At 36.7% G+C, this 18991-nt stretch overlaps 1 protein-coding gene across 14 annotated transcripts in view; it reads right to left on the minus strand.

The window, feature by feature from the left end:
• The window catches only part of SH3KBP1 (SH3 domain containing kinase binding protein 1), a 209163-nt gene that overhangs the window by 95632 nt on the left and 94540 nt on the right, over nucleotides 1–18991 (minus strand). For 13 of the 14 annotated variants that reach the window (XR_014949879.1, XM_085559285.1, XM_085559354.1 and 10 more), the window contains 2 exons: nucleotides 8784–8890; nucleotides 888–1011 (listed from right to left, as the gene is read on the minus strand). Coding sequence is in view for 13 of the 14 variants with exons in the window: in XM_085559285.1 (XP_085415411.1) it covers nucleotides 888–1011; nucleotides 8784–8890 (231 nt within the window). In the remaining variant the exon portion in view is untranslated. Of the gene's footprint in view, nucleotides 1–336; nucleotides 455–887; nucleotides 1014–8783; nucleotides 8891–18991 lie in introns of those variants that run through there. The other variant, XM_085559366.1, reaches the window with a different exon arrangement.

Below are 18991 nucleotides of genomic sequence, written 5' to 3' on the forward strand. Positions count from 1 at the left end.
TTCTGTTTATTCAGAGATCTCAGGAGAATGTTACATAGCAATGAACATCTGCAGTACTAAAAATAGGAAGACCTTTGCAAGTATTGTGGAATTAGCCTGAAATTTGAAATGCAAATAGATATTACTTGTTTTTTTTTTTCTCTGAAAATTCAGATTTGATCACTGAATTAGGGGAAAAAAAAGTAATAGCTGCTTGAAGAACATAAAAAAAATGAAGATCAATACCTTTCTATTCCATGTAACAGCACAGTTTTGGTTCAGATTATAGTTCTAAATAGGACAACCCACTCCCATGCTTATACTATTGCAAACTTAGTTACCAAACATGCTTTTCACCTGCAGCAGTACTGGCCCACTGTAAATGAGAGAACAAAGTCCATGTCCCAGTTCTGGCCTTTTTCCCTTTGGCTGCTGGGGCAGTGGGTGTTGGAGGTGATAGAAACATGCTCAGCACCTGGAGGGAAAAAGTGCTGCATGTCCCACACCAGTAATTATGAATCCTTAATCTATTGGAGTTGTTACAGAAAACATGGCACTTTAATCCCTCCACTTTAAATAAGCCACTTTGTACTTTCCACGTCTAAAGAAAAAAAAATCCCTTGTAACTAATTGTGAAATACAAATGCAGTCATTATCATCATTGCCTTCTGTCTTCTCTTAGTCTGTTGTGGCTCAGCAAGTCTTACACAGCTCAGAGAGCACTGACAACGTTGCAACTCAGGTAGCACTGCAGGTATACATAAATCATCATCTGATCCTTTCAGCATAAATTAAGAACATGGCATTCAACACTTCCAAGCAAGAGATAAGAATGTGCTATCCTATCAATGTGTTATGAGCTAAAGACAAACATACATACAGAACATCAATAATAAATTTTTCCTTACTTGACTTTACTTGCTCCTCCTGTGCTATTCCAACTTCATCAGAATCAGAGAGCTCCTTTATGAAGTTGGAAGGAAACATGCCAGTCTTTCCATTAAGTATACCTTCCCACCAGCCCTCTTCCACCTGCACCAAGACAAAGAAAAAGGGGATTTTACATAAGCAACACTTTACTGAGTACCATTATATACATTCAATAAACGACAGTAATGGCTCTGAATAGTTTATATTAATTAATTTCAGGTATAAGGAGCACATGGCATAGGCTCCAAGCCAGAACACCTCTCTTTTTTTCTTTGTAAGTGAAAACAAGAGAGATGCATGAACCCATCTGTAAATGTCAGCAGTGCTGACAGCAGCCAAAAGCATGGACAAGTATTAAGTAAAATAATAAAAGAGCAACTAGAGAGCACACAGTGTCTCTACATTTCCATTTTTGTGGATATCCATTCAAACAGTAAATTTTCAGTGCACGCTGTATGACTATTCAAGACCATCATAGTGGATGTGATTCGCAGATTCTGTTTGAATTCCCTAAGTAATTAATAGTGAAAGAGAAACACCTACAAAGGGCTACTCAGAGAATCTAAGTTACATATCTTAATATAAGGAACACATTCTTGCCTTCCCCATAAAAATCAGAAGTTTTGTATTTTAGAAATTAAGAATGCTGCTACATCATTAATGTGTAAATGTAAGAAACCTGTGGATAATAAAGAACAGTAGTAATGCATATTTGACTCGAGATTTATGAAGAGGTACTGAAATACATAATAATAATGATAGTGTCAGGAGGAGGAAGGACACTACCTAGCCAAAATCCAAGAGAAAACATCACTTTAAAATTGCCAACTCTCTCCTCTATAACCCATTCAGGATTGAATGGTGGTGTCAGGCAGTAAAATGACAGCTCTTAGAGATGCCTTTAGGTTATAATGGCACAGCAAGAAATGACTGATTATATGCATCAGCCAAACACATTCTTGAGAGATAAATGTTTTTCATCTGTCAGACACTGTCCTTTCACTAAAAATATGACAGGAGAGGACAGTGTAGGTCTGTGAAACATCAATCTCCAATTATCTTTGACTCATCTTTTTCCTGCCTACCTTCCCTTTAGTTATTAAAAGTTAACTTTACTGTTAAAAAAACCAACCCCACACTTTAAATGAAGCTAGCTAGTTATTATAAAAAAGACCATGAAAAGTCTTTTCACTTACCTGCGAAAAACTTGAGTCCTTAGGAAAGAAATCTCGCAATAATACAACCAAATATTTCCTCAAATTATACAGGAATGTGTGCATTTTTCTCTATTTAGCTACATGAGATACTTTAATAAAAACCCCACATTTCTTGATCTCAAAAGTTGAATTTTTGTTGTAATTTGAAAGTGATTCAGACCAGATTTTCATTTAATCTCAGTATCTGTCCCTGACAAAACTTCCCCTCCTTCAATGCCTCAGTAGTACTGGTGCGCTCCAGCACATCACTGGGAATTATCTTGCTTTTACTATCTTGCTTTTTACCTGCTTTTTACTATCCTGCTGCTGCTTGAGAAGGTAGGCTACATACGTATCACTCAATCACTTCAGTGAGGTGAAGCTTTTTCACATCACAGTATCAGAGTCTCTAAAAGGTAATATTTGCTGTCTTCTCTCCAGACTAATAAAAAACAATATGGAAAACTGAAATTGCATGATACACAGCACTCAGACTCTACAAATTATATCTCTAAAGACGATTTGATAGAAATGTTATATTCCATATAAAAATATATTGTTATATAGAAAATACACAAAATGGCCAAGACTCTTTGAGCTATAAAATATTTCCATTTTTCTAATGCAGCATTCCCATGTAGCTATATCGATTAGAGCTAAATATGAAGCCGTAACTGCATTAGCTGATTGATCAGAAGATTAATGAGAGGATTTACACAGTTCCCAAGATTCTTGCTTTGCAAGATGCTGAGGTTACTTTACAAATATGTGACCAATATCATTCAGTTCCATCTTTTCCTGAAGTAATTTTCATTTGCTTACTTCATCCAGAGTAACATTTGAGTTTTCTTATAGTTAACATTAGCACTCTTTATGTGATGCGTTGATCTGTGGATCTCTATGTATAGAAGTAAATATATATAAAGATCTTTAGGCAGCTAAATCCAAACTGCACATAGATATGCTCAGATCATTCATTAGCTTATTTTAAGTTTTTCAGCTGACTGAAAAATTGACTGAAAATACCATGTTGTATAAAATAATTCTACAAATTCAGGAAAAAAATCTAAAGCAAAACCCAGAGGTTTCTTCTACAAGGAAAATGCAGAATCATGTTGGCAAGACATTAGAGATTGAGGTCAAACTGGTCCTCACAAAGATGTATTAGCAAATTTTCATAAAAAATAACAAAAGCTTTAAGTATTTTAAAGATTAAAGCTACCTGCTACATATGCTTAAGCCTCAAAACAGACCAGCTAGAGATGAATGCATACAATATAAGACCCTAAAATACCTCCAGGATTTAGTTATCCCTAACTGGGGCATTTTATTACCAGATGGTTTGAAAAGTTGCAGTAATTCACAGCCAATATAACCTTACAAATGAAAATCCATTATTCATGGGGGGTAATCCATCTGGAGGCACGAACTCAATAAAATTTGTTACCATGCTATTAAAACAAAGTGCTTTCAGAAGTTATACATTTATGTCCTAATTTATGCCCAGCATTCATGTGCTGAACCAAACAATCTAAAAAGAGGAGGGCTTCATTTAGCAGTCATGTCCCTATGCTGGAAAAGAAGTTCTACCAGCATCTACTTGCCAGAAAATCTAGGACTGCCACAGCTGCTTCCTTACACCTTGCTGTATAATTAATAGACTAAAATTGGTGAATTATTAAAATGTTCAGCTCTTTGGAATCACTGACCTGAAGTGTATTTCCAATAAATTCCTCTATTGGCCTGTTCCATAAGATGTTCTACAACCTGCAGCCTTGCTTATTAGGCTGACAGATCACTCACAGCTTAGCTAAGGCAAATGAGGGAAGCTCTGAGTTAGGAAAGGTTTCAAATGGAAGAAAGTCTCTCTGGATCATAACAGAGTCTTTCTGAGCTGTTGTAACTAAAACACAGTCCCAGGAATAAAAGCAATGCCAGAAGCAAGCAACAGGAGAGAGAGAAGCTCAAGGTCAACAGATTTTCTTTTGCTTTGAGAGAACTAGAGCACAGAAAGCAAAGGAAAAAGCTCCCTTAGTTTATAAATTCTAGTGGAAAACATTGAGCTCAAAGGACAAAAGCAATCACATGTTGAAAGGAAATTAAAAACACAGATTCCCAAGAGGCAAAATAAACAAATCACATACACTGCCAATGGGAAAATAAATTTTGGAAGCAAGACCTCAAGAGAAGATGGCGCCTACAGTGCCACTTGATGGCTTATTCTGGGACTGCATTATAAGAGAGAGCCATGCCTCTAAGGTGTCAGCCATCCCTTGGGATTCTGGTACAGAAGAATGTATCTGCAAACTGTTTGATGACTCGGGTGCAGAAGGTAAAAATTAAAAACTGCACAAGTACTTTGTACTAGGGAATCTTTTCAGCTTCAAGGTTCTTTATTTTAAAGTGTCAAAATGTGCTTTGGGAATTTTTGTGTGTTTGATTTTGTGGTTTGGGTTTTCATTGGGGTTTTTTAATACCATCTTCTAAACAAGAAACTAAGGGACTCTGAAAACAATCATGTAGAACTTGGATAACCTTATATGGACTCAGCAGTACTTACACCCTTATTTCCCCAAAAAAAGTCTCCTACAACATGAACTAACCAAACAAGAAGTAGTCATAGAAATCCTTGTGAACAACCTGTGTAGAACAGAATCTGGAAAAACTGCCAAAGCATTCCACAGAAAAGTAACTGAGAGATGTGAAACCCCAGCATTCATTCCCAGCTGTTTTCTTGCAATTTATACATCTCTAGATTTGTGGCACAGACCATTCCCTCATTACTGTTAAATATTCATTCCCCTTTCAACTCTACAGATGCCAAAAGAAGTCACTGTAAGAAAGGTCCAGCTCAATCCCCAGTTTATCTTGTTCTTGGACATGGAAGAAAACAAGACCAAAAAAGACCCATCCTCTAATCTTGCAATTAAGAGGCAACAGATTTGTCAAAATTCAGTTTGCATTTTTATAACTTCAAAACAGTTAGGTTTTGATCAGGTAGTACATGGCAATGTTATCTAAAAGTCAAAGAAAAAGCTCAGTGGTATTACAGAAGGTCTCAGTCAAAGACTTGTGAGTTTAACTCCATGTACTACACATTGTCAAAAAGCTGTCTGAGCAGGAGGAGGCCAAAAGGTATATAGGAGCATAGTGACATAATAATCCCAAATACAAGCAGCCTCAGAACTCTTGAATGACATGCCAAATGTCCTTACTCTCATGCTACAGGTTAATTCTCTGGCAACCCATGAAAGTGTAAGGGTGAAACATAATTGCAATTCAGATGGCTGCATTTAATAAGACAATTAGTTACAGTTGTATTTTAGAACAACTGTAATTAGAGTTAGAGCTAATGAGGTAGGAAAATGACAAGTAAAAAAGCTATCAATCACACAATAAATGTGAACATAAACAATGATGAAAATGCTTCTCTTGTTAGTTTTAAATTTTAATTTAAGTCTGTTAATTAATGCCTCATGGGTATCAGTGTCTCTGTAGTTATGGAAACCTATTTTAATGACAAGCATTTTATCTATTGTGTTGAATGTTTGATCTTATTATAATTAATTTCTAACTGCTTAGGACAAATAGGAAGGAACTGTGAATTCTGAACACACACAACCTCTAAGGATATGCATCTGGTGACAAGTTCAAAACTCACTCTTGCTGTTGTTTCAATCCACTCTACAGCTCCAAATCACTTCTGCCACAACAGGAATTTCCCATTTAACCTACCACTACTACAGGTAGAAAAACCCTTTCAAAACATCTTATCCCATCTGTTGGCACCAGGAAGAAGTATCTGGGTACCTTTGGTGCTATTACATATGGAGAGGAGGGAGAAGACATCCTCACCCTCAGCTCATCCCCATGTGATGTCAGTGTAACCTATTTTCCCTGGGAATCTGGGAAAACACACTTGAACACTGCTGGAGGCATCTGAGACTTGTGCTCCCTCCTGTCAACCCTGTGTTGGAGGCAGTGATCTTGAATAGGCTTGAGGAGGAGCAGAGCACATTCATTTAATACTGAAGTCCAATTAGCTTTTCTTTTTAACAGGAAAAGCTTAGTGAGTTGTTCAATCAGAAGCAACATTTTTGCTTTTTTTTTTCCTCAATAACTACATGAAGACATATAGACGGTATTTTGACCTAAATAATACCAGTTTTATTTGCTGTAACTCAGTTAGGAATTGATTTATTTTTCAACTAAACAGAAATCCATGGAGATTTTAAAGTATTAATCCAAGTCAATTAAACTAATGAATTCAACTGATACAGCTTTCTTAGGATGATACAAAAAATACTATCTGTGGGAATCTGAGACCTATTAATGAATAAAAAGATGGGATAAGAGAAAAGAGCAATTGGAAATGGAAAGTGAATTACCATTAATGTTCAAATTACACTGAACTGCTCTAAATAATGTGAAAGAGATCATCCAGTTTTTAATCCTGAGTAAAGATAAACAAAACCTGTATTTTATAAGAATTATCTCAAATTGTTGCCTATGTGGAAAGGCTTTTCCCTGGTTCTTTGGGGGGGTTTTGTACAATAACTGAGCATCACTTTGGCCCTCGCATAAAAAATCTTCAACTTTTACAACTGAGGAAGACATATTTTTTAAACAATAAGTTGCTCACATCAAATATTTATCATTTGAAATAAGAAGCATTGTATAATGACAAAACTACTATGATTTCTATTCCAATGCAATGACTCTTTATGCAGCATTACTTAAAAGCAGAAGTGTTAACAATTAAATAAGCACATTCATTGGTGCAACTTTCTGCATCAAATAAAAGTTCCTGTTTCAAAAGAAACATTCTGGTCTACTTTTTCGAGGAATTCATACTATTATAACAGCAGAAGAGGAAGTTACAAGAAGTGTTCAACATCAACTGCTTGGTACCAACCAGAATGGAAAATAAAGGTCCCACAATATACTTTCTGAAGCACTGAGAATTTCTGTTTAATTTCCTATTTTCCCTGTTCAACGAGCTAATTTACTTTCACCCAAAAGAGAAACCCAAGTGGACTTCAAAAAACATGACCTTAACTATAAGCACATACATGCAAGTACAAGGAATGTTTCACTTTCATAGTTCTACATTTTTCAATTTTAATGCTGATATTTTCAGTCTCTTTTGGATATAAATAAATCAGGTATGCATAATTAAGTTTTTCAGATTTAAAAAACAACAAGATACTTTCCATAAGAGACGCCTAGTATGCCATCTAAATTATTTAATCATATAATTCATTCAGTAGAGTTAATTTGTTGGCTGGATACTAGGAAAACGTTTTATTCCATCAATTCACCTTTAAAAGATACAGACTTAAAACTTTTAAGTAGTATTTGTGTGGCTGTGTGAGGTGAAATATACCTCAAATCGCCCAATGAAAACAGTTCATGTGATGTCATGAAACTTACTGTGATGTGGGGCTTACATTATGATCAAAATATGCTCTTACAACCTTGAATTCCCCCATTACAAAACTCCTCACAGACAGAATAAGGTCGGTTAAGTGACACATCATGTCTGATTCCAGGGGAAGAATGACATGCAGAGCTGGTGTGCACAGTTAGGTTTGAGCAAAACCAGTGATCACTAAGCTTCTTACATTCAGATGTGAGACTTTAATCTCTTACAAAATAATGCTGGATGCCATATAGATTACAGTAGAATTTATATTCTTTTCAATTTGCTTAAGTGACAGATGCAGGAAAAAGTAAATTAACTATATATCCTAGACAAGAAAATGAATGTTGGATTACTAACTGCTGAGTCATGGCAGAGAAAAAAAATCATACAAATAAATGATACAAACTGCAACACATATTATGTTGGCTGCCTTAATAGACTAAGGTCATTTTTTTAAAGTTAAGTAAATAAGAATAAATGAGTTTAAATGTATTCTAACTTAAAGGATGCATGTTATCATTTTGACTTTGGTCCTCATGCTATCAAGAAGATATTTGTAAAATCTGTAATGGAACACTGAAGGTATTGGGAGCAAACATCATTTCTTGATCCTGCAGCCAGAGTCACCCATGCAAAGAAAATCTCTGTCTCTTTGTCCAAGCTTGCATAACTTATTCCCAGCTCATGTAATTCATTTTCCACATCCAGTTCTAACCAAAAAAAGTGCATCTTGAATCTCTAAATATTTTGTTGGGGGTTTTAATTTGGTTTTCGGGGTTTTTTAAAAACTGACTAAGAGGAAAATGAAATCCTTAAAAATTGCTGTCAAGATGACAAGAGGTGAACTCCAGTAGAGATTCCAGTAAATTTGTTAAATGTGTTTAACTTTGCAAACGTAATTTTTCCCTGTGGCTGGCTTGCTAAAACTGCAAAAAGTTTCTTCTGCTATAATCTTTGGTTCTTCAGAGATATAAACTCAAAAGCTCTGCAACACAAACTTGGAGCTTTTCCCCTGAACATAACTCTGAGACATCAACTGATGTAAAACCAGCAGAAATGCTACAGGGAAGAAAAAGTCACAAAATCCATAAGAAAATAATCGACATCCCCTAATCCCCAACAGTAACCCAAACCAGACAGGTCAGTATAGCAGAGAAGAAAAATGTCTGGTTTAAATTACGCACTGAGGAGCTTAGCATGCACAAGACATGTAAAAAATGCATGTGTGTATATTAAATTAAAGATGTGCTCACCTCTCCCACAACTTCAATGATGTCGCCAACTTTTAATTCCAATTCATCTTCATTTTGAGGCATGTAACTGAAAGCCACCTGACATCTCCTTCTTCTGTTTCTCTCTCCTGAGGGAAATGAAGGAAATTGGGAAATCATAAAATGAAAATAAAATTCCATGCCAAACACAAGCCAGGAGAAATTATTAAAGATGAAAAATTATTCTTTGAGCACTGTTATCAGAATCTGAATGTTTGTGATATTTAGTCTATCTGCCTAGATTTAACTTACAAAAAGAGCCAGAATTTAACTAACTGGGCTTCCTAATGACAGGCTGCACAAACTTCACCCAGTGGATCTTTCCAGGTGTATTCACTACAATTTCTCTTCTGGGCTAATGTTCTATACACATGGTAAATAGGCAAATCCAGAAACCAGAGGGATGGGGAAGGGAGCCAAAGCTTTTAAGGAAATAAGCTCTCAGCTGTGTCTTTTTGTCCACAACTCTTTAACAGGTGTACAAATAACTCATTAACCATTCTTTATATTTTTTCACAGAAGCATATGATTGCTTAGGTTGGGAAAGGCCTTTAAAACTTCTTGGTTCAATTGTTAATGTAGCACTCCCAAGTCCACCACTAGACCATACCCCTAAACTCTACATCTACATGTCTTCTAAATACCTCCAGAAATGGTGACTACACCATTTCCCTGGGCAACCTGCTCCAATGCTTGACAACACTTTCTGTGAAGAAATTTTTCCTAATATCCAATACAAATGTCCTTTGACACAACTTGACCCCATTTTCTCTCATCCTGTCACTTGTCACCTGGGAGAAGAGTCCAGCTCCTACCTCACTACAAACACCTTTCAGGTGATTATAGAGAGTGGTGAAGTCCCTCCTCAGACTCTTTTTCTCCAGGCTAATCAATCCCAGGCCCCTCAGCTGTTCCTCATTGGACTTGTGCTCCAGACCCTTCACCAGCTCTGTTCCCTTCTCTGGACAGTCCAGCACCTCAATGCCTTTCTTGTAGGGAAGGGCTCAGAGCAAGGTCCTGACCTGCTGGCTCATGTGTCTTCTTGCATCCTCATTCCCTGTGACTGGAAGGACAGGGAATATACTGCTTGTGCTCCTGATCCCTCAAGCAGGCCTGAATAATCAATCTCCTGATTGCCCTTAGTCTGCTAGCTACTTTATCACTGCCCACCTGAGAAATCAATAATGGACAATAATCTGAAGGCTGAACCTCTCCATCCACACCTTCAACCCTGGCTCCAGGGAGGCTGCAAAGTTTTCAAAGAAGTGGGTTCTGTTGGCATATCAGGCTTTCTGTTCCTTCAGAAGACAGTCTTCCATAATGGTGACATGCCTCTTTTTTTTATTTTTATGGTAGCAGTTTGAACAAAGGGCATAAGCTGACATCACCTTGGTGATGTTTCCATGGCAGAGGAACCATTGTCACCATTGTTCAGTTCCACTTGCAGAGCCTCACAGCTGTTATGCCAAGGCACCAGGGAGGTGGGGCAGTCACAGAGATACTCCTACTGCACCAGGCAACTGTGCAGTACACTTATATACCTATATACACCTCACACTTATATACCTATGCAGATATGTGTGTGTGCGTACACACGTGTTTGTAAGGTGCACTAATGTTAGCTTAAAGAAAATAGAAGGAAACCCATTGCAATTGAGCTAGTAAGGTTACGACCGGCTAATTTTGATAATCAGTCAGACACTGGAAATTATGTTGACAGCAATGTTTCTCTTCTTTTGGATGTCCAGGCTGTGAATCCATAGCTATGAGTAAGATCCCCACTTGACACTTCTGCCATGAGAGTTTCAAGAGAGATAAGTGAAAATATTCTATTCCAGAGGTTCATTTGCCAGACCTGCTGGCTTACATGTAATTATAGTTGTATGAGATGAGAGAGATTCCCTAAATGAAGTTGCTAAGCTGGCTGCTTAGCCTCTGTTAGCTGAAGTACAACTTGCTGATACGAATCATGACTGTGTTGGAATGTGATGGAGAAGCAGAAGGTAGGAAGAGAGAATTTATTCAAAACACAGAAATCCCTGACTATTCTCTCTTCTTTAGAAGGTGTGCATTGTATAAACCATCCTATTTCATATAATTTACATACATGTATCCACACAAATATATAAAGGCATTCTACATAAATAAATGTACTTTCTCTTATGCTATGTCACTTAACTGTTAAACATGCTCAACATACACCAAAGTTGAAAGTGTAAACACATTCCAAGCATGGTCTTAATCTGAAATTAAATTACAGAAGTAGATATTATGATAAGTCTACTTTTTTGTTCTGCATCATCGCTTGATAATCTTGCTCTAGAGTGAATAGTGATAAAAAAGTTAAAGAATTTTTTTTTCCTAATCTATTAATTTAAACTAAAGGAAGAAGGTAGAAAGGAATCCACTGATTTTAGCTTTCTGACAATATTTTTCACAGCCACTGCAATTCTGCATGAGTGCCAGCTTTTTGAATGTTAAAATTAATACCTTAATGCAGTGTAACTAAACTCACTCGAATTGGCTCTTGTTTCCACCTACAGACTCATTCTTCACCATCTAAACTAAAATGGTCCTAAACTGACAACTTTACACAGCTGCATTCCAAATAACTTAAATGTAATAAATACCTCCTGTATTGAGGGCTTCTTTTATTGTGCAAGAGAGGCTGGCTATTTCCCCCTAAAAACCAGCATTCCCACTATGATTTCTAACATCAAGTAGCAACTGATATGCTGATGTTTATGTTTCCTGATGTGACAGATGGCAGTAGTCATCCTGTTTAATAATAAATATTGTGTGACTCTTTGGAGAATATTTTTGAGAGTAAGAAATCAACACAATTCTGGATGTTAACAATACATCTGTATGAATCCTTCCCCCTCCCAATCCATAAAGTTATTTTATTACTGTATACAACATCTAGTGAAAGTCTGCATTTATCTCCATTAGTCTCCTGGTTGCCTCCCTGCTTAGTTGTTCTCTCTGATCTAATGCAAGACAACAGACCCAGCAGTGAATGAATACCTTTGGTTTTAAGGAGTCGGTGCTGAGGGTCCCTATGTGCATGCTAATGCTTGGTGCACTTGAGAGCAACATGAGATGTGTGAAGAGCTCCACAGCCTTTTTCTACTGGTGTGGCTAGAACAGACTAACTTTAAAAGGTCTAAAGTTAGATCAAATGGAAAAAGTAATTAACTTATATTTAGAAGTTTGAAACAAATCTTTGAGTGCACAAATCTAATTTGTGGTGTAATCTAAGTGGTGTTTGAAGGAGACCACAAAGGAGTTTCCTCCAGCTGTAAACATGCAAGAAATAGCATAATTTCCATATATTTAAATGGTCCTCTGGCATTAGCAACAAAGAAGGGGCAAAGAAAATGCATTGGCATTCAGTGCTTACTTTTTTAAGGGGTATCAAGACCTGAGGCAATGCTACACAAAAAATCACACTGGCACTTATGTGCTGCTATCAGACCCAGCAAAGGGCACAAACTGACAGCTCATGATTAGCTGAAAAGCACACAGCACCAACGGTAGCTGCAGAAGCAACATAGATTGGAAGTAAACATTTTCAAAGTTAAATGTAATTCTGAAATCCAAACCATCTAATTTTTTTTAATTTAAAACCTCTGTCATGAAACAGACATTTATATAAACATGTGCATGGGTTATATGGTGGTTTCTGTAGAGTCCCATTTTCCCAGATGCCAATGTCTTTGTAGCCTATCCTGTTTAGGACAAAAATGACAAGATGAAGAAATTTCCTGCCTTCTATTTCAGATTTTCCTGCACATGGCATTATCTGCCTGTCAGTCTCAGTTGGACTTTTGATTCTTCCATCTTTAAAGCTGTATCTGTAACTGGGGTGACTGTAAAGGAACTGTGGCTGGTTCAGTCAGTGTCTCCTGGCTAGACAAGCTGGGCTTTGATATGATTCAGCTAGAAACTAGTTCCAAATTTAATGTGGAAAAAGACAAAAGGCAACTATTGCATAACTAAAGATGACTTATACACATATCGGTGTATAGATTTTAATGGTAAAGCTGTTTTACACAGTCAGCCTTAGTGCTTACTGTACCATTGTTTTGGTTTTTTAAATAACTGAACTTTTGTCTTGGTTTAAGACAATTGAAAGGTACACACTCTAAAATTTTAGAGTTTTAGCTAATTTCTTTCCACCAATAAGCAGAAGCAAAATATGAGTTATTTATGACAACTGTATCAAAATGCACATGTTAAAAAAAAGGTAGGACTGCAAACTTCCTTCCAAACATTAGATGCTTTTAAGAAAATTACCTAATTAAGAGCAAACAGCATTAAAAATGTTAATTTTTTTTATTGATTTAAGTGTATTGATGATAGTGTTATAAGACTTCAGATAAAGTCCTAGTCATACTAAATTCTAATGTTGACTCTGTCACTATCTTCCACAACACAAGGACTCCATCCTATTATACCCACCCACTAGCAAAAATACTATTCTGATTTTAGAAGGCACCAGAATGGTCAAGTTCCAGTTTCCTTCTTTTCCTGGAGGGCTTTGGCAGTGTAATTGTGACCTGTGGTTTGATATGTCAATTCCAGCTCTCTCATCATCCATATGCTGTTGAACGGTGAATGGCTTTGGATGGATGACAAAAAACACCTGCTGAGGTCTCTTCCCTGTCTAACAGAAAACAGAACTAAGATAGGAGAGAATACTGGGTGGGGAAATACATATTTGGGGTGAAGATGTGTTTGTGGGAGGGGGTTGTTTAATTTAGGTTTTTTGGTCTCATTTGAATTTGTTACATTGATATGGCAGAGAAGAGAAAGACAAACTGAAGGAGGTAAGGGAAGGCAGAATATATGAGGTGCTTCCAATATTCTCTCAAATGGGTTATGTAAAGCTGCTGTGTTTTTCTCCAGGCAGATGAACTGGGAATTGCCCTGCTTTGACATGTGCAGCTAAATCACAGAGACTGCAGGACTCCATTAAGCACAATTAAACCACAATGCAGTATGGCATCACTGCTAGTAATGTATTACTCTGAGTGTGTTAATGTTCTACTGTTACCCAGGAGTGTTTTCTCTTGCTAGACTCCACAGCAACACTTCCAACTTTCAGCCATCTGGCTGCTGCTCTGGATTTTATGGCCAAGATTTGTCTATGAAGAACCTGAAAGGCACCTTTTTTTAGCACCATCTCATTTTAACGCATATGACCTGTCAGAATAACAGCAAGCCTCATTGTTCAATTAATTTATTCTTTTGTTAAAAACATGCAGCAGTAATCAGGCCTTTTAATGGCTCTAATTCTTTTGCATAACAGCAGTAATTAACTGAAGCAACTTACAGCAAAAACGTAGTACTAGTGGTCAAAAGCTTTTATGAGAAAATCGTAAATTAAGAAGTTAATTCCATATGCCACAGCTGGAGACAGGCTTGTGCGTGTGACAGACAGAACCACAATACTAGTGAGGCTGAGATCACCACTTAAGCCTAACCCAAAGCAGAAGGAAACATTAGATAAATAAACTGTAAATAAACTCAAAGGACACTTCCAGAGTTCAACCATACACTGCCAACATTTTTTTTAAATGCATATAAATGGAACAGAAACTTAATCAAGAAAGTAGTTAAATCATCACCAGCAAGTTAGACAAAGCAACTCCAAACTAACAGGAACCCTAGGACCTTGCATACAGGCTACATACTTTGTCATCTATCTTTAAGAAAGAAAATGTAAAATACAGTATTAAACTACATAGCAAACTCAACCACAGGCAGAACTGAAAATATTATTGTTTATCAAATATACTAACTCTAGTGCCTGTACCTCTTAAACTTCATCATGCAAATAGCTTTAAAAAATACTGCAGACAATAGATATCTGTAGCAATAAATTAGCTTTTCTAAAGAAAAAGAAGAAATATACAAACTTGTAATATTCTTTCTTGGATGACAGACCAAGTTTAAAAATGCAAGAACAGAAACGCAAGATTTGCAAATGGCCCAAACACGTCTTTTCTCTTTCCATTCTCATTGCATATACATCATGTTATCCTGGGACAATCCCAAAAATTTTATCCCCTTAGCTAAATTTTGAGACAGTGGCCAACTACTCGGGTCTTTGCTGCTTTTTTGTATTAATCTCTAGAGAAAACATTTGAACAAACCAAAAGCAAATATGACTTACTGTTGCATCTTTGCCATTTCTCATATGTTCCATCACATAATTCACATAGCTTAAACTGCCTGTACACATCAGCACTTCAAACATACAGTAAATTAAATAAAATAGCTCTAAATTGCAAAATCATTGTACATATTCAGTTTTTGTTATGTTCTCCTCACTATAACAAAGACATCTAAATTAAACTACATGGGTTCCTACACAGTAATTTCCAAAAGTATTAGCTTTATCCTACCAGCTTGCTGTCTTGAAGCTGACTTCTGCCCAACCTAACTAAAGAGTAAAATTCACAAACACCTCTTAAAAGTATGACCTTTTCTTAAAGACTGCTAACAACTCTGCTACTTCATTTTAAGATACAGAGTGTCCATGCTTTTCAACAGATTTTCAATCTCTCTGTAATGACATTACATTGCAGGTCTTACTCTGACCTCTGTTAGATCAGTTTCAAATAAGCCTCTCTTAGCAGGGGTAAAAACCCACCATTGTCAACATTTTATTTTCATTCCAACAGGTAACAACATACATTAAACAAATGCATCAAGAAATGCTGAAAAGATGCAAAAAAATTACAGAAATTACTTTTCTGCTTGCTGGAGTCATGAGAGCTATTATAAAATGAACACATGCAATAAATCAACAACTTAACAAAAAACAAAACTCTTTTTCATATTTGGCATCTATCAGTCATATTTTTAATCTAGAATTTTATTTTCCTCTAGAATATCTGTACAATCTGTTCATTTTACCATTAAAGGCAACAAAATTAAACAAAAATTAGTAACACGTCCACAAACAGCAAACACTTCACTTTCCAGTTCAGCAGTGCTCCTAAAGCCTAAGAAACGACATTAAATTTGCCTTGAAACACAAGCCCAGACAAATCCTAAATTCTAGAAAGATAACACTAGGAAGCTAAGAGATGCTCTGGTAAACTAGGAAAATGACTCAGCCAGTCTGGGCTAAGGGTCTCATTCTGCAACAGGGACACTGAGACACTGAGCAGTCACTTGGGCAGGAGCACTCAGGCGTGTGTCTCCCATGGCAATCAAGCCATGACATTTCAAAACCTCGTGGAGAGCAGAGCTTTGGCAGGGCTCCTCACTGGGCTCAGCGTGCAGGGTTATACAACTACCCGTCCTTCAGCTCTGCTAAGAGGAAAAGGCCCCAGGAGGAGCCCTCAATTGCACTCCTCGTGTTCAGATTTGTTATTTTTTTCTCAGCTACCATCATGAAAACGCTATAATCTAAAATAGCCTGCTGTCTTAAAGGGCATGTTATGCTACGCTTTAGTATTTCAGGGCTGCACAAGAACGTAGGAATACATGTCCAGAACAGCAATAAACAAATAGGATAAATTGAAATAAATCAATTATTATTGCTGCTGCTGGCCCTCTACCACCCCTGGTACCATTTACCCTGTGATGGCTGAGCAGAAGGTAGGTTTCCTGAAAGGTACCTCAGTAATGAAAGTGAAAATTAACATTCCTTGTCCCACAACTTCAAAAATTAACATTGGCACAGGATCCACACAGGGTAGTTCCCTCCACAAGTGGATGAGAAATACTTCTGTATCAAGCAGATGTCTATCATTATTCTCCAAAACTGAGCAACAAACAGAAAAAAAGAAACAAAAGGCTGTTTTGGCAAGTCAGCCTACATATAGAGTGCAGGGGGAGAAAAGCCACCTCAGGCAATGTTGGAGAAAAAGAGGAGGCAGAGTTTTGTAATACCTGCATTCAGCCAGCTCTGTTGCATTTTCAGTTTTTTGGTCATGAGAAATTCTGAATGCCACAGAAATTTTCCTGTATATTTTTACTTGTTCTTATCAGTTAAACAAGCTTCTGTGGCATTTATAAAATAAGGAAGTATTAAGAATGATGGCTCATGATAAGAAGGCTGCCAGCAATTTAGTTTTTTAATATAGTGTCATTTTCAAAAGATGCCACAAAGAAATCACATTCTTTTGGTCTTCATCCTTTTACTTTTTTAAAAAGATTTTAACACATTCAAAAAGCTGTAATTTGTCAAGCATGTGTTCAATCAAAAATGCCAAAAGGTATAACATTCAATTCTATCATCACTGTCTTGTAGCTTTAGTTCTCATGGAAAGCAGGCTTAATTCCTCAAAATCCTCTGCTCCCCTGCTATAGCCCTGAGTGTAAGGTATTTCCTTGACTGCAATAAGTAATGCTAAACCATCAACATGAATCCAGCATAAATGGAAAACCAAAACCACAGAGCATCTTACAACCTCAAGAAAAGATACTGGTCCAAAGTGGCCCAATAACAGGTCCAATGTGCTCAACTCAAACACTTTTTCACCCCACTTACATTCAACACCCTACTTTCCCAGTTCTTTTCTCATTGCTTCCTTAAATATTCTGTTTTCCTGCCTGAATAAAAAAGCTCCTCAAATCCTACAAAGATGCATTTTTGTCTTTACAATAATGAAATATACCAATTTAGAACAACAAGGACACTTGGATGATAGAGATACAGTCTATTTATAAGGGCAGAAAATGATGGGAGTGAGTTTGAGCAATACATGTATCAATCAAAGTGCTTAAAACTGTCAGTACAAGAAAACATTCTCCTGTAACTTCTCCATAACTAAAAGCAACCACTACTAAGGTGTGAAAAATAAATGCACACAATTTTTTGTAATCTAATCCTAATGCTTTATTACCCACAAGATTTACAACTACTACATACTTTTCCTGTTCTGCATTAATATTATTCAATATACAGATTAAGACTGTAGGATAACAACAGTCATAGGTTTAACCTTATTTTCCAGCTGTGCATACAGTCAGAGATATGCATGATGAACCTACAGTTCTATTCCATCAATGTGAAAGAACATTTAAAAATGCTTTTCATTTAAGCATTATGCACACATAAGCTTTTCTAAAAACCTTGCTGCAATCTCAGCCCACTGATCATTCATGACTTTAAAGACTTTCATATTTATTACACAAAATGCAATAGTAAAACTTTATAATTGCTCCATTAGTCACTGGAAGCACTGCCATGTCTCAATATGGTGTTCACTCTTGTCTAGAGGCCCAAGAACACACTCTGGTGTCAACACACCCCTCTTCAGATGTTGATGTTACAATACTAGAAACAGCCTTACTCAAGAAAGCTTCTTGACATAAAGGGGAAAGGAAAGCCCCTGAAAGCAATTGAAATATGATATACTAACAGGTAAGACAGCAGCCAATGACTCCCACAGTACTATGAGATCAACAATTTTTGCCCATTTATCATGTGCTGTTCATCACTACTTCAGGTACAAATACCCACTAAAATCTTACTTTAAAGATATCAAAGATTAATCAGCTTTTTCTGATTAATCTGTGGTGCTGTTTGGAGAAGGGGAACAGGTGAAGTATGCAGTGCCCATTGGCAGCCCTGGAATGATCAAGGAATTTTAACTGACTTTTCCAAGCCACCTCCCAGTCATGCCTTGCATTCAGCTGCATTCCCACAGCACAACTGCAGCCACAGACAACTTCCAGTTATAGATTAATGCTCATATTTGTCCTCAGGGCTAGAATTATTTTCTATGTTGTGAACAGCAGCAGCATGTTTGCTTACAGGACTACTATGAGCCACACCATATCCTGATACAGTCATTTGTAAATATTATGTCATCTACTAATATCAGTTTAATTATCTCCACAAAAGCCAACACCTGGGAACTAATATGAATACTGGTTGTTCTTATCAAGTGTGTGCTACTTACGTTATTGAGTAATGAAATCCAGTAATATAGAAAACTTTATTTAAGCATCTAGCAACACCTAAGAGGAAGAAATTACAAAAGCAAGTCTATAATTCCATATCTCAGACAAAAAATTCAAATCAAGCACCTCACAAAAGATACCTGATATCTTTATGCTGCAAGGAAAGATTGATATAAATATTTTTAAGGCTTTGTGTAATTCAATATCTTTTGTCTTGCAAGACAGATGATGAAGGAAGCAAAATATCTGACAACTTAGTT

The sequence above is a fragment of the Lonchura striata genome, chromosome 1 (genome assembly GCF_050655825.1).
Source record: "Lonchura striata isolate lonStrDom1 chromosome 1, ASM5065582v1, whole genome shotgun sequence".
Lineage (NCBI taxonomy): Eukaryota > Metazoa > Chordata > Aves > Passeriformes > Estrildidae > Lonchura > Lonchura striata.